This window comes from Oncorhynchus mykiss, chromosome 12, assembly GCF_013265735.2.
Source record: "Oncorhynchus mykiss isolate Arlee chromosome 12, USDA_OmykA_1.1, whole genome shotgun sequence".
Taxonomy (NCBI): domain Eukaryota; kingdom Metazoa; phylum Chordata; class Actinopteri; order Salmoniformes; family Salmonidae; genus Oncorhynchus; species Oncorhynchus mykiss.
Window position 1 is genome coordinate 93,102,226 of NC_048576.1, and position 13,936 is coordinate 93,116,161.

The 13,936-nt window shown below is 39.7% G+C and overlaps 1 protein-coding gene across 1 annotated transcript in view; it reads right to left on the reverse strand.

The window, feature by feature from the left end:
* Positions 1–5,023: 5,023 nt before the first annotated feature.
* Positions 5,024–13,936, reverse strand: part of LOC110487468 (5-hydroxytryptamine receptor 3A-like) — a 32,881-nt gene continuing 23,968 nt past the window's right edge. The window contains exons 7-9 of the mRNA XM_036939218.1: positions 8,816–9,026; positions 8,462–8,611; positions 5,024–6,825 (exon numbers count right to left, since the gene is read on the reverse strand). Of these exons, the coding sequence (XP_036795113.1) occupies positions 6,560–6,825; positions 8,462–8,611; positions 8,816–9,026 (627 nt within the window). The 3' untranslated portion in view covers positions 5,024–6,559. The remainder of the gene's footprint in view (positions 6,826–8,461; positions 8,612–8,815; positions 9,027–13,936) is intronic.

Consider the following 13,936-nt stretch of genomic DNA (forward strand, 5'->3'; position numbering starts at 1 on the left):
CTTTGGGGGTCCACGTGTACACTGCACCTCTACCATGACCACAGGAGATGGGTCATGGATGATATGGTGTTCTGCGTTTCAGCAGAAATGTTCCATTACTGTGTGTTTGAGAGCCATAGAGAAGAGGATATACCAGCCCATCTCTAGTCTGTAAACATGGCAGAATGACTCCCAGTTTCCCAGACACATGTTCTCCACAGTAATAGCTTCATCTGTGTCTGGGAAACCGGCCCATTATGTATTTATCCATACACACCTCAGGAGGAATTTATAATAAGCACAATCCTTTAGAAAAAGACTATTTGTTGAGAAATGCATGCAGATATGTTACATGGGTGTAGTTCTCAACAGAAGTCAGGAGAGTGTTTATGTAATCGTTGACAGGCTTTCACCCTGACCAACGATGATGTTAGTGGCTGAAGCATTTTATTTTTATCCATTACATTTCTAGCAACAGACACATTTTATTCCTGAGTTATGTCGGTCTGGTCCTACCAATAACGGAGGCTTATATAAACAGGCAGACATCCAAACGTGCCACTTTTAAAAGAAGACTTCTTCAGATACACACAGTTTTATTTTATTGTTACAATCATATACTACTTATTCTATAGCTTAATTACATACAGGTAACTACCAAAATCAACTACCAGTAGCGAGGCATGGATAAAATTATGTGGCTGTTCAGTACTGATTTGTTTGTGTGTGGACGTGTTTAACTATACAAGAATAGTAAACCAACCAAAATATGACCAACTGGGGACATTTTGTTGTCTCCACAAGTTCAACTGCTGTTTCTAGGGGGTTTAGGGTAAAGATTAGAATTAGTGTTAGGGTTAGAATTAGGGTTGGGAGCTAGGGTTAGGAGGTTTAGGGCTAAGGGTAGGTTTTCAGGTTAAGGTTAGAGTACGGGTTAGGGAAAATTGGATTTTGAATGAGACTGAATTGTGTGTCCCCACAAGGTTAGTTGTTCAAGACTGTGTGTGCGTGTGCATGCAAAGTTGAAAAAACATGTTGACTCACCCTACTTGTAGAGAAACGCCAATGCCATCCTCCTGTCTTTCATGACTCTGTCATACAGTACACACTTTTAGTTTCAGTTCTCCTAGGCTACCTGGCTAAAATGCTTGCTCGCAACCTAACTTCCTTTCATGGGCAACGATGTGCCGCTAGTAAACATTGGCCTACTACAGTACATTAGCTACATATTGAACTTCCATCCTCTCAGGCCAGGGGCACAATGTATGAATTAATGGTTGTATCAGAATCGCTGGCATAATCATTGGTCAGTAAGGAGAATTAAATAAAACCACATGTCCAAATCCCTATCTCCATCCAAGGCTAATTTAGGAAAGAGACCATTCATTATTTTAAATTTTTTTACTGAGTTTTATGTTTTTAGTGTTACCGCCTAGAAAAGAACTGCTCAAAGGCATGGTCCTAATCCTGGGTCAAGTCTAAAAAATGGCAGAATTGAAGTGTATGTACAGAATACCCATGTTGTACAATTTTCCTCCACTAGATGGCAGTAATGCACTACCACCTCTACTGAAAGGTAATAGATCACACTTGTATGGAGCTGTTTGAAAATGTAACGTGAACAGAAAGCCCATTTTCCAGTCGTTTTTGGGTCAAGAGTAAAAAAAAAAATTAAAAAAGTAAAACACAGTCCTAATTTCAATGTAGTAATTATTGCTCATTTGCCCCTGGTTGTGAAACGGAGCCATATTCTTTGACCTATTAGCAACCTCAGTGCTAAAAGGTTCTTGCTGCTCCCACAGAATATCCGAATGTCAAAAGTGTACACCGCTGAACGTAGAGACTGGGTTTAAAAACTCTCGTAGGGTGTTTGCCTTTACAATTTTGGTGGGTGCTATGCTGACCCAAAGGTTCCATGGCCACAATATAACTAAATAATGAATGAGAATGTCATGGTAATTTTAGTGGCAAGTTGGAGAATAGTTTGCCCACTATGGCTCTGTACCTACCTACACCTACTTAGTGTAATATTTCTGTTGCTGCTAATGGACACAGATTGAGGCTAGTCCTAGAGTAAAAATCAAGCTCAGTGGAGATGATTTATTGAAAGTGCTTTTGTTGTTGTCTAGGACTAGGCTTAATCTGTGTGAGGGAAACCAGGGCTGCGGTCAGTACGTGTTTACGTTCTGGAACGTTCAATTGAATGGAAACGGTGCTGTGCTGCACGATCAGTAAAAATATTAATGGGAGGGGTTGGGTTGGGGAACTCTGTCAGCATGGCCACTGCCCTTTAAACATGTCACTCATTGCTTCAATTCACACTTCGCCGCACCCACCAAACGGGAGCAAACATACCTAAAAAGTCTGTTCAAGAACGTTACAACGGCATTTTTGGAAAACGTGTTGTTCGGTACAAACCGTTCTGCAACATAGCAAACAGACCGCACGTCTGCCCTTAATGTTTATTTAAATAGTTTTATTTAACTGGGCAAGTCAGTTAGGAACACATTCTTATTTACAATGACGACCTACCCCTGCCGTCCTATGGGACTCCCAATCACGGCCGGATGTAATACAGCTTGGATTCCAACCAGGAACTGTAGTGACGCCTCTTGCACTGAGATGCAGTGCCTTAGACCGCTGCACCACTTCAGTATATAATATGACTTGTACTTTATACTTTTAAAAAGTCTCTGTCAGTATGCCATCTACTGGCTTTTTTGGTACTTCAGTTATCCACTGGTGTCTGATGATCTCTGGCTCCTTGTCTGTTGTTTGTGGAGATGCTCTGAAAACAAAAAGTCAGGATTGAATGCATTGAGTTGCACATTCTACAAGTTGCGTTGGCTACTAGGCAGTATGTCTACAATAGGTGCCTTAAAACAGCACTAAAACTACCACTGCAGTGCTATAATATAATGCAATGTGTGGTTTGAAGCAATTATATTCACCTTCTAGTGCATTTCTTTAATGGAATTTATATCCATTACATCAGTCCAGAAATTAACACACATGCACCAGGGTCAGGCTTTTCCTGCCTCACCATAAGCTCTCACCACTGACCACACGCCCTTCTTTAATGAGCTTTAAAAAAAACATTTTGGGGCAGATCGAGGATCCGTTTGGCTTTTTATATATTGTATTGACACGATTTGTCAGGCTTTGACACCGCACTCCTACATCGTCCAATACTTTTATGTGTAAGTCTTCTGTTTGTGCCTGTAGGTTCGGTCCTCGTCTCCCTGAAACCAGTTGATCCTTCCACGGGAAGTGACTCGATGGGTATAAGGCTCTCGTTTTCATTTTTTTCACTCCGTTTTGACTCGGAAATCAAAATAACAAAATGTACACCCCATTGACCGAAAAGGAATTGCAAACATGATATTGATTTATAATTTGCCCATTGCATTTAAAATTGAATTTGTAAAAATACTTCTATAGTGGTTGGATAAATGATATGTTTCAAATACTGTAGCTGAAACTCTGAGGTGTACCATGTATGTTTTGATATCTACAGTAGCATTTTTCTGAATTTGTTGCCTTACAACCTGGAATTAAAATTGATTTTTGGGGGGTTTGTATCATTTGACAACATGCCTACCAATTTCAAAATGCAAAATATTTTTGGGTGAAACAAACAAGAAATAAGACAACAACAAAAAACAACTTGAGTGTGCAGAACTATTCACCCGTCCCCCAAAGTCAATACTTTGAAGAGCCACCATTTGCAGCAATTACAGCTGCAAGTCTCTTGGGGTATGTTGCTATCAATTTAGCACATCTAGCCACTGGGATTTTTACCCATTCTTCAAAGCAAAACTAATCCAGCTCCTTCAAGTTGGATGGCTTCCGCTGGTGTTCAGCAATCTTTAAGTCATTCCACAGATTCTCAATTGGGATTGAGGTCTGGGCTTTGACTAGGCCATTCCAAGACATTTAAATGTTTCCCCTTAAACCACTTGAGTGTTGCTTTAGCAGTATGCTTAGGGTCATTGTCCTGCTGGAAGGTGAACCTCCGTCCCAGTCTCAAATCTCTGGAAGACTGAAACAGGTTTCCCTCAAGAATTTCCCTGTATTTAGCGCCATCAATCATTCCTTCAATTCTGACCAGTTTCCCAGTCCCTGCCGATGATAAACATCCCCACAGCATGATGCTGCCACCACCATGCTTCACTGTGGGGATGGTATTCTCAGGGTGATGAGAGGTGTTGGATTTGCACCAGACATAGCGTTTTTCTTGATGGCCAAAAAGCTCAATTTTAGTCTCATCTGATCAGAGTACCTTTTTCCATATGTTTGGGGAGTCCCCCACATGCCTTTTGGTGAACACCAAAAGTGTTTTCTTATTTTTTCTTGAAGCAATGGCTTTTTTCTGGCCAGTCTTCCGTAAAGCCCAGCTGTATGGAGTGTACGGCTTAAAGTGGTCCTTTGGGGTTATCTTTGGTCTCTTTGTTGCCTCTCTGATTAATTCCCTCCTTGCCTGGTCTGTGGGTTTTGGTGGGCGGCCCTCTCTTGGCAGGTTTGTTGTGGTGCCATATTCTTTCCATTTTTTTAATGGGATGTTCAAAATTTCTGATATTTTTTTATAACCCAACTCTGATATGTACTTCTCCAGAACTTTGTCCCTGACTTGTTTGGAAAGATCCTTGATCTTCATGGTGCCGCTTGCTTGGTGGTGCCCCTTGCTTAGTGGTGTTGCAGAATCTGGGCCCTTCAGAACAGGTGTGTATATATACTGAGATCATGTGACACTTAGATTGCACACAGGTGGACTTTATTTGACTAATTATGTCACTTCTGAAGGTAATTAGTTGCACCAGATCTTATTTAGGGGCTTCATAGCCATTTCCGTTCTATATTTTTTACATTTGATTTATTCATTTCACTTCACCAATTTGGACTATTTTGTGTACGTCCATTACATGGAATCCAAATGAAAATCCATTTAAATTGCAGGTTGTAATGCAACAAAATAGGAAAAACGCCTAGGGGGATGAATACTTTTGCAAGGCACTGTATGTCAAGTATATTTTTAATTCACCACTGTTCAATATTGATGTGCAGTAAGAATTTCATACAGAACGCTGGTACAGTGATATTCATTTATTATGGTCCTTTACACAGATGTGACCATGATTTCTCCAAACACCCTGAGAGATACCACAAATACAGCCCAGCGCAGGTGGAGGAGATGATCGAGAGACTATTTGATATCTCAGCCTGAGGTTGAGAACCTGCTTAGTTAGGAGATAATATAAGGCCTTCACACTGCCTCTATAGGAAATAACACACTGTTGATTTGTTTCCACACTACTAATACTACAGCTACAGTCCCCATTACATGTATTCATTAGAGTTCTAGGCCTCTATTCTGGGGGATTACAGCACTACAGTCCCCATTACATGTATTCATTAGAGTTCTAATTGCTAAATGCATTATTCCACATATGACTATCTATTTTTAAACATGTTGAAACTTAAAGCTCTAGTGAAGAATACACAAATACATTTTTTTCCCACACAGAAGCTCAAACGGTAGCTTTTTGCTAGTTCTTGCCAAATTTGTGATGACCAAACCATAGAGAGTGATAGAGACCTCTTGTGGCCAAACGCCTGTATTAGCATTGGCAGCAGCATGGGACTTGAACCATTTTGAAGGAAGGACTAAGGAAGGATCACATGATTCCATTCGGGTCATCAGTAGGGATCAGCCAATTAATTATTGTGAGCAAACATTCCATAACTGCATGTGGCAGTAAATCATCAACCTTAACTTTATACCTGTTCACTACATGTGGCAGTAAATCATCAGCCTTAACTTTATACCTGTTCACTACATGTGGCAGTAAATCATCAACCTTAACTTTATACCTGTTCACTACATGTGGCAGTAAATCATCAACCTTAACTTTATACCTGTACACTACATGTGGCAGTAAATCATCAGCCTTAACTTTATACCTGTTCACTACATGTGGCAGTAAATCATCAACCTTAACTTTATACCTGTTCACTACATGTGGCAGTAAATCATCAACCTTAACTTTATACCTGTTCACTACATGTGCCAGTAAATCATCAACCTTAACTTTATACCTGTTCACTACATGTGGCAGTAAATCATCAACCTTAACTTTATACCTGTACACTACATGTGGCAGTAAATCATCAACCTTAACTTTATACCTGTACACTACATGTGGCAGTAAATCATCAACCTTAACTTTATACCTGTTCACTACATGTGGCAGTAAATCATCAACCTTAACTTTATACCTGTACACTACATGTGGCAGTAAATCATCAACCTTAACTTTATACCTGTACACTACATGTGGCAGTAAATCATCAACCTTAACTTTATACCTGTTCACTACATGTGGCAGGATGCACCCTTTCAGTTTGTTTACCAACTCATTGAAATAGTAGAAGAAGAAAATGGACTACTTCAAAATGGAGATGGCCTCAATGGTGCTGCCCGTGCGCTCACAGACGCCACAATAGGAACGATATAGGAATGCTTTCTCTATCATATGGCCACCATTTCTTTTAATATTTTTGTTAAAAGCAAATTAACAATTTAGTATTCACAGAATTCTAAATGGTTGATCTCGCATGAAGAACCAAAGGAGAAATATAAAATGATGACTGCGTAAACAATGAGGACGGTGAGATAGATACAGAAACAGATCAAGTCCACTTTGTTGGCAAGGCGATGGCGTCTTGCTTTTTTCTGATCTTGTGCAGCCATTTTGTTGAGAAATTTCACCACCTTCTGGAGGTCTGTATTCTTCTTCTTTTCCTCAGAGGCTTTCAGTTTGATGACAGCAATATCAGATTTGGATACTAGACAAAGTAAGAGAGAGGGGGAAAATATATATATAAGTTATTATAAAATAAGTGGTTCGAGCCCTGAATACTGATTTGGCTGACAGCCGTGGTATATCAGACAGTATACCACGTGTATGACAAAACATACATTTTTACTGCACTAATTTTGTTGGTAACCAGTTTTATAATAGCAAAAAGGTCTCTCTGGGGTTTGTGGTATATGTCCAATATACCACGGGTAAGGCGTTGTGACGTGCTTAAGAACAGCCCTTAGCCGTGATATATTGGCCATACAGTATACCACATCCCCTCAGGCCTTATTACTTAAATATAACACTATTAAATAAGAGATAAAAAATGAAGACATTTTTGTAAAAACTATTTGTAACCGTATTCATTTTATCACAGTTGATTGTTGTAATCGGATTTACTCGAGATCAGAAAACCCAGACGTGTGCTTTAAATGCAGGTAAAGAACATACCTCATTCACAAATTACTGCGCCGTCACTCATTCACACAACTCACAACGCATCTGTATGTTCCTTCACTCATTCACACATTGATCAAAGCTAAGAAACGATCCCGACAGCTAAAAATGCACAGGATTTAGTGAGGAATTTAAGATGAATAATATTAAACTCATATCTGTTGATGACTTGTTAAACTGCCAGTATCAAATGTCTGCCAGTGTTGGTATGGTTAAAGTTTGGCTCCATTCTGGGCCGGAAACACTGATAATGTATCTGTGACCCTGTGTGATTCTATAGCAGATGATGTTGTCTGTACGGCGCCAATAGCCAGGGTTGCTGTGCCTTGTTTAGATTTCCTACATTATTTAGTGACATTGTTGACAGAACACTTGTTCCTGAAAGCGGTTAAAAGGTTCTTCTCTAGGTAGGTGTATAACACAGGAGGCAGCTGACCGAAGGACTCATAATAATGGCCGGAGCAGAGCTAATGGAATGGAAACAATGTGTTGGATGTATTTGATACCATTCCGCTCATTCTGCTCCAGCCATTACCATGAGCCTGTCCTCACCAATTAAGGTGCCACCAACCTCCCGTGGTGTACAACTACAACAAGTTAGGAAGTATCGATAAGCACGTGAACCCGGCATATGTGTGACTGGTGCCGGGGAATGAGAGTCAGGAAGTGAGAGAGGGAGAGATGCGCTTGTTCTAATCCAATCGTGACAGCAGCCTTAACCTATACCCTGCCCGTTTCTTTACAAACGATTTAGTTAGGCTATTTACAACGCTTCACACTATTTGTGACACAGATGCGTGCTGGCAGCTGAACATGTTCTGATCACAGGTAATTACAAAAAAGACTTGTATCATTATTGCATCTGGAAGTTTCCATATCCGTTATGATATTCGTTTTGTCCGATATTCGTTTTGTACTCGGCACATCCTTCATTTAAACCTTAAACCATTAATGACATAGTTTTCAGTGACAGATTAAAGATCAAATTGAGTAGCTTTTTTTTTATGGAGTACCCAGTAAAACTGGTTGCAATAACGTCATTATGACTTCATGGTCAGGTTATAAATGGTTGTATAAGGACGTTTTGTTAATGTCTTTGGAAACCATGAAAATATATCTTGCTCTGTGGATAACTGAGATGACAGAAGAATGAAAACGTTTACCCTCTTCATTGTCTGTGTCTTTAAGCAGTGAGTCTTTGGACTTGGAGAGGCTGCAGGGCCAGAGAGTGCCACACTTAGCCAGGCGTGTGAGCACCATAGACTGCAACGTGCTCAACACCAGGATGACCAAACAGAAACAGAAGTGCTTTCCTATGGAGAACAACGAGAGAGAGAGATGTGTGAGTGTTATATGGATGCACTCTATACACACATTGTCATGTTGTGGTGGATTTTATATTGTACATTTGTAATAATAGAGTAATGTCTTGTATGATGTAATGTTTTATTGATGATCTAGGCTGTTGTGTTTTGTTGTGATGTAACAGTTTAACCCTGTTTAAACAGGACACTCACGGATGATGGGGCTGCACTGGCCTCCTCCAGGCAGTAGGTCGTTGAGGATGATGAGGAACATGATGAAGCTGAGAACCAGTGTAACCTTGAATGAGATACGCTCGCCCCCTCCCAGCGGCAGGGAGAAGCTTACCACATCTGCCACAATGATCAGTATACTGGGCAGGACCAGGGACAGAAATGGGTTTTCAGACCGCATTTTCAGCGACACCTGTGAAGACAGACAGGTAGGCAAGAGAGAAAGAGTTTTTGCATCTAAACGTTTGTTTGACATTGAAAGGGAAGAGCATTACACTTCAACATCAAACTGTCAGGCGTTTTCAGAATTCTAATGTCAATGAGTCCACATCCTTCACCATCGGTTGTGTGCATCTAGCTAATGTTGATTCAAGCGTATTGTCTTTTTTGAGTGTAATTTTTGGTCAAGCTTTGCCTTATAAAACAGGAAGAGTAAAGTATCTTTACATACATAAACTACTGAAATCACCAGGAACACTCACTAACCCATAGATAAAGATACTTTACTCTACATGCCCCACATAAACTACTGAAATCACCAGGAACACTCACTAACCCATAGATAAAGATACTTTACTCTACATAAACTACTGAAATCACCAGGAACACTCACTAACCCATAGATAAAGATACTTTACTCTACATGTCACATAAACTACTGAAATCACCAGGAACACTCACTAACCCATAGATAGATACTTTACTCTACATGTCACATAAACTACTGAAATCACCAGGAACACTCACTAACCCATAGATAGATACTTTACTCTACATGTCACATAAACCACTGAAATCACCAGGAACACTCACTAACCCATAGATAAAGATACTTTACTCTACATGTCACATAAACTACTGAAATCACCAGGAACACTCACTAACCCATAGATAAAGATACTTTACTCTACATGTCACATAAACTACTGAAATCACCAGGAACACTCACTAACCCATAGATAAAGATACTTTACTCTACATGTCACATAAACTACTGAAATCACCAGGAACACTCACTAACCCATAGATAGATACTTTACTCTACATGTCACATAAACTACTGAAATCACCAGGAGCACTCACTAACCCATAGATAAAGATACTTTACTCTACATGTCACATAAACTACTGAAATCACCAGGAACACTCACTAACCCATATATAAAGATACTTTACTCTACATGTCACATAAACTACTGAAATCACCAGGAACACTCACTAACCCATAGATAAAGATACTTTACTCTACATGTCACATAAACTACTGAAATCACCAGGAACATTCACTAACCCATAGATAAAGATACTTTACTCTACATGTCACACAAACTACTGAAATCACCAGGAACATTCACTAACCCATAGATAAAGATACTTTACTCTACATAAACTACTGAAATCACCAGGAACACTCACTAACCCATAGATAGTTGCGATCATCTCTGCCTCCTTTAGCATTGAGTTCCACCTCCTCGGTTAGCCAGTCTCCGCGGTTTGCACTAGTTTTGCTCACTTTCCCAAAGTTCAGGAACATGCCACATCCTGTAAAAGCAGATATTTGATACCAGTTCAGTCATTCATAGATCATACCATAGTTTATAACAAAAACATTGTTTCTAACAATAGGCATTGTGGGTGTAACGATTCACAACATATTTGGTTCCTGTTCATTCCAATGATTTTTGGCTCTTGGTTCGGTTTTATCTGGGTTCTCAGGAGAGGATGGGAAAAACTAAATGGATGGAAAAACTGTTTTGTGTGAGAAATGATTTTGAGTAAAGTAGTCAATGTTTTAAACCCTACTACAGTGGTAGTAGCCTAACTAATATTTCTGAGGGAGCCACTGTGGTGTAACAACATCACTGATAGGATCCATTCTTACAGTGGCTCTGGTATCAGGTTCTAAGGTCATCAATATCAAAGCAATGTTTCTCAAGTTCATACAATTTTTTCCTTCCTGAAACCGAGAAAAAACAGAGCCAAAAATCCAAGGACTGATCCAATCCAACATTTTTGTGAACCATTATATTCACTGTGTCCAGCCCACTAATGAGCACCAAAATAATATTCACTGTGTCCAGCCAACTAATGAGCACCAAAATAATATTCACTGTGTCCAGCCCACTAATGAGCACCAACATAATATTGACTGTGTCCAGCCCACTAATGAGCACCAAAATAATATTCACTGTGTCCAGCCCACTAATGAGCACCAAAATAATATTGACTGTGTCCAGCCCACTAATGAGCACCAAAATAATATTGACTGTGTCCAGCCCACTAATGAGCACCAAAATAATATTGACTGTGTCCAGCCCACTAATGAGCACCAAAATAATATTGACTGTGTCCAGCCCACTAATGAGCACCAAAATAATATTCACTGTGTCCAGCCCACTAATGAGCACCAAAATAATATTGACTGTGTCTAGCCCACTAATGAGCACCAAAATAATATTGACTGTGTCCAGCCCACTAATGAGCACCAAAATAATATTGACTGTGTCCAGCCCACTAATGAGCACCAAAATAATATTGACTGTGTTCAGCCCACTAATGAGCACCAAAATAATATTCACTGTGTCCAGCCCACTAATGAGCACCAAAATAATATTCACTGTGTCCGGCCCACTAACAAGTACCAAAATAATATTCACTGTGTCCAGCCCACTAATGAGCACCAAAATAATATTGACTGTGTCCAGCCCACTAATGAGCACCAAAATAATATTGACTGTGTCCAGCCCACTAATGAGCACCAAAATAATATTGACTGTGTCCAGCCCACTAATGAGCACCAAAATAATATTAACTGTGTCCAGCCCACTAACAAGTACCAAAATGATATTCACTGTTTCCAGCCCCCTAACATGGCTCGATGGGTCAATTGAGGACGGTGAGGTTGAGCTATCAGGTTATAGCATTCATAGAGTTGACCGAAACAGTGGCGGCGTGTGTGTTTACTAGGAATGATATGCATTTTAACCCTCGTTCAGATCTGAAAATGGATGGTCTTGAGGTTATATGTGTTATTGTTTTTATCATTGAGGACCACTTTGGAAACGTTTTAATGAATACTTTCAAGTGATATCCTCTGGGTCCACATTGTACATTTAGTTGTATATGTCTGTTGCCCAAAATAAATTGAAATAAAAATCAATTTAAAAAACCACCAAAATAATATTTACTGTGTCCAGCCCCAAAATAAAAACTAGACAGTCAGGGAGCATAGAAAATTCCAAAGATGACAAATAAACTGAATTGCATTATATACTGAATTGAAGTAGGCTACACAGATTTAAAAATGTTTTAGTTGTTTTTAGTAACATCTTGTTTTTATTAAGATCTTTGGTAAGTAAGTAAGTGTGCAAGAGCGGTTTAGCAGACAGAATGAGGATTGAAGTGATGCACTTACCACTAAATACCCATACATTGATTCCGATGGCACAGAAATCTGAAGCGAAGGGGTAATTGTACAGATTGACCTCACAGCCCACCACAGTGTTCATGATGACCATGTGCTCTATAGTCCCGTTGCTGTGCACCAGTAAATCCTTGTTGCCGTGCTTCATCGTTGTTTGCACTCTTTAGACATGAGAAGTTAAGAACAGACTGAGGATTGATCTACTAAACTGTCACACCTAAACATTTGGCCACTCCAAAAATAAATACTGTATCTCTAATTTCTGTAGATGTTTTACTCGCTATTTAGAAGATCATGTTATAAAAGGAATCAAGAATAAGTTAAATATAACTTACTGGTAGGTTATTGTATTCTGTTGTAAGTGGACTCACCCATTAGTCACATGGAGTTCAGGAGTCCAGATTTTGCTGACAGGCAGGACCACCACATCATGATGATAGACTGATGTGTCCCATGATAAATCAGGGTCTTCCCAAGACTAGTTTTAAATCAAATCAAATGTTATTTGTCACATGCTCTGAATACAACAGGTTTAGACCTTACCGTGAAATGCTTACTTACGAGCCCTTTACCAACAATGCAGTTCAAGAGGTAAGAATATATTTACTAAATAAACTAAAGTAAAAAATAACACAATAAAATAACAATAACGAGGCTATACACAGGGGGTACCGGTACCGAGTCAGTGTGGGGGCTATATACAGGGTGTACCGGTACCGAGTCAGTGTGGAGGCTATATACAGGGGGTACCAGTACCGAGTCAGTGTGTGGGGGTACAGGTTAGTCTAGGTCATAGGTCATTTATAGATGTAGGTAGGGGTAAAGTTTGACATGCATAGATAATAAACAGTGAGTAGCAACAGTGTAAAAACAAAAGGAGGGGGGTCAATGTAAATAGTCCTGCCGGCCGTTTGATTCATTGTTCAGCAGTCTTATGGCTTGGGGGAAGAATCATAGTCATGAGAAGTATTACAAAATGGCACATTTACTTGAATGTCTCCCTTGATGTTTGATGTGTACTTACCAGTATGACCTGCAGACGACTCTCGAAGCGGAGGTTTTTTGTGTCCTATTAGGAAGAGAATAATTCCTCATCACATAATGATATAACTGTCAATAAGTTATCTCTGAATCTCATCACATTGTACAAAACTCAATTAAAAGGAACAGAAAGTGACTTACGACAGACAGAGTTTCATACACTATTAACGGCACGCTGATATTTGAGATGCATGATGGAGACTGTGGCTGACTCAGAGCTTCTTTCGCAATCAGCATGCTGGCCAGACATCGACGTGTTGTACAGGAGGGTGTCGTTGCCCTGGGTGAAGTGGCTGTGTTGGATGGTTGGTTTGTACTGGCTGTGTTGAATGTATTGGGTGCTTGGCCTGCATTGGCTGTATTGAATGCATTGCCTGGAGTCATTTCACTAGCTAAAATTGCTGCATTGGATGGAGGGTCTGCTGCAGACACTGTGGAACCAGAGACAGGTATATCATTTCAGAATAATACATTGGATTTATATAGCGATTTTCTAGGAACCAATGATGCTTTCCAATAGTTCAACAACGTAGTGCAAGAAATGACCAACTTAATCTAAATTAAATGATATAAGGTTGTTGCATGTCTTCATAGTAGTGACTCATTATCTGTCAAAAGTGACCTGATACTCTATCGCT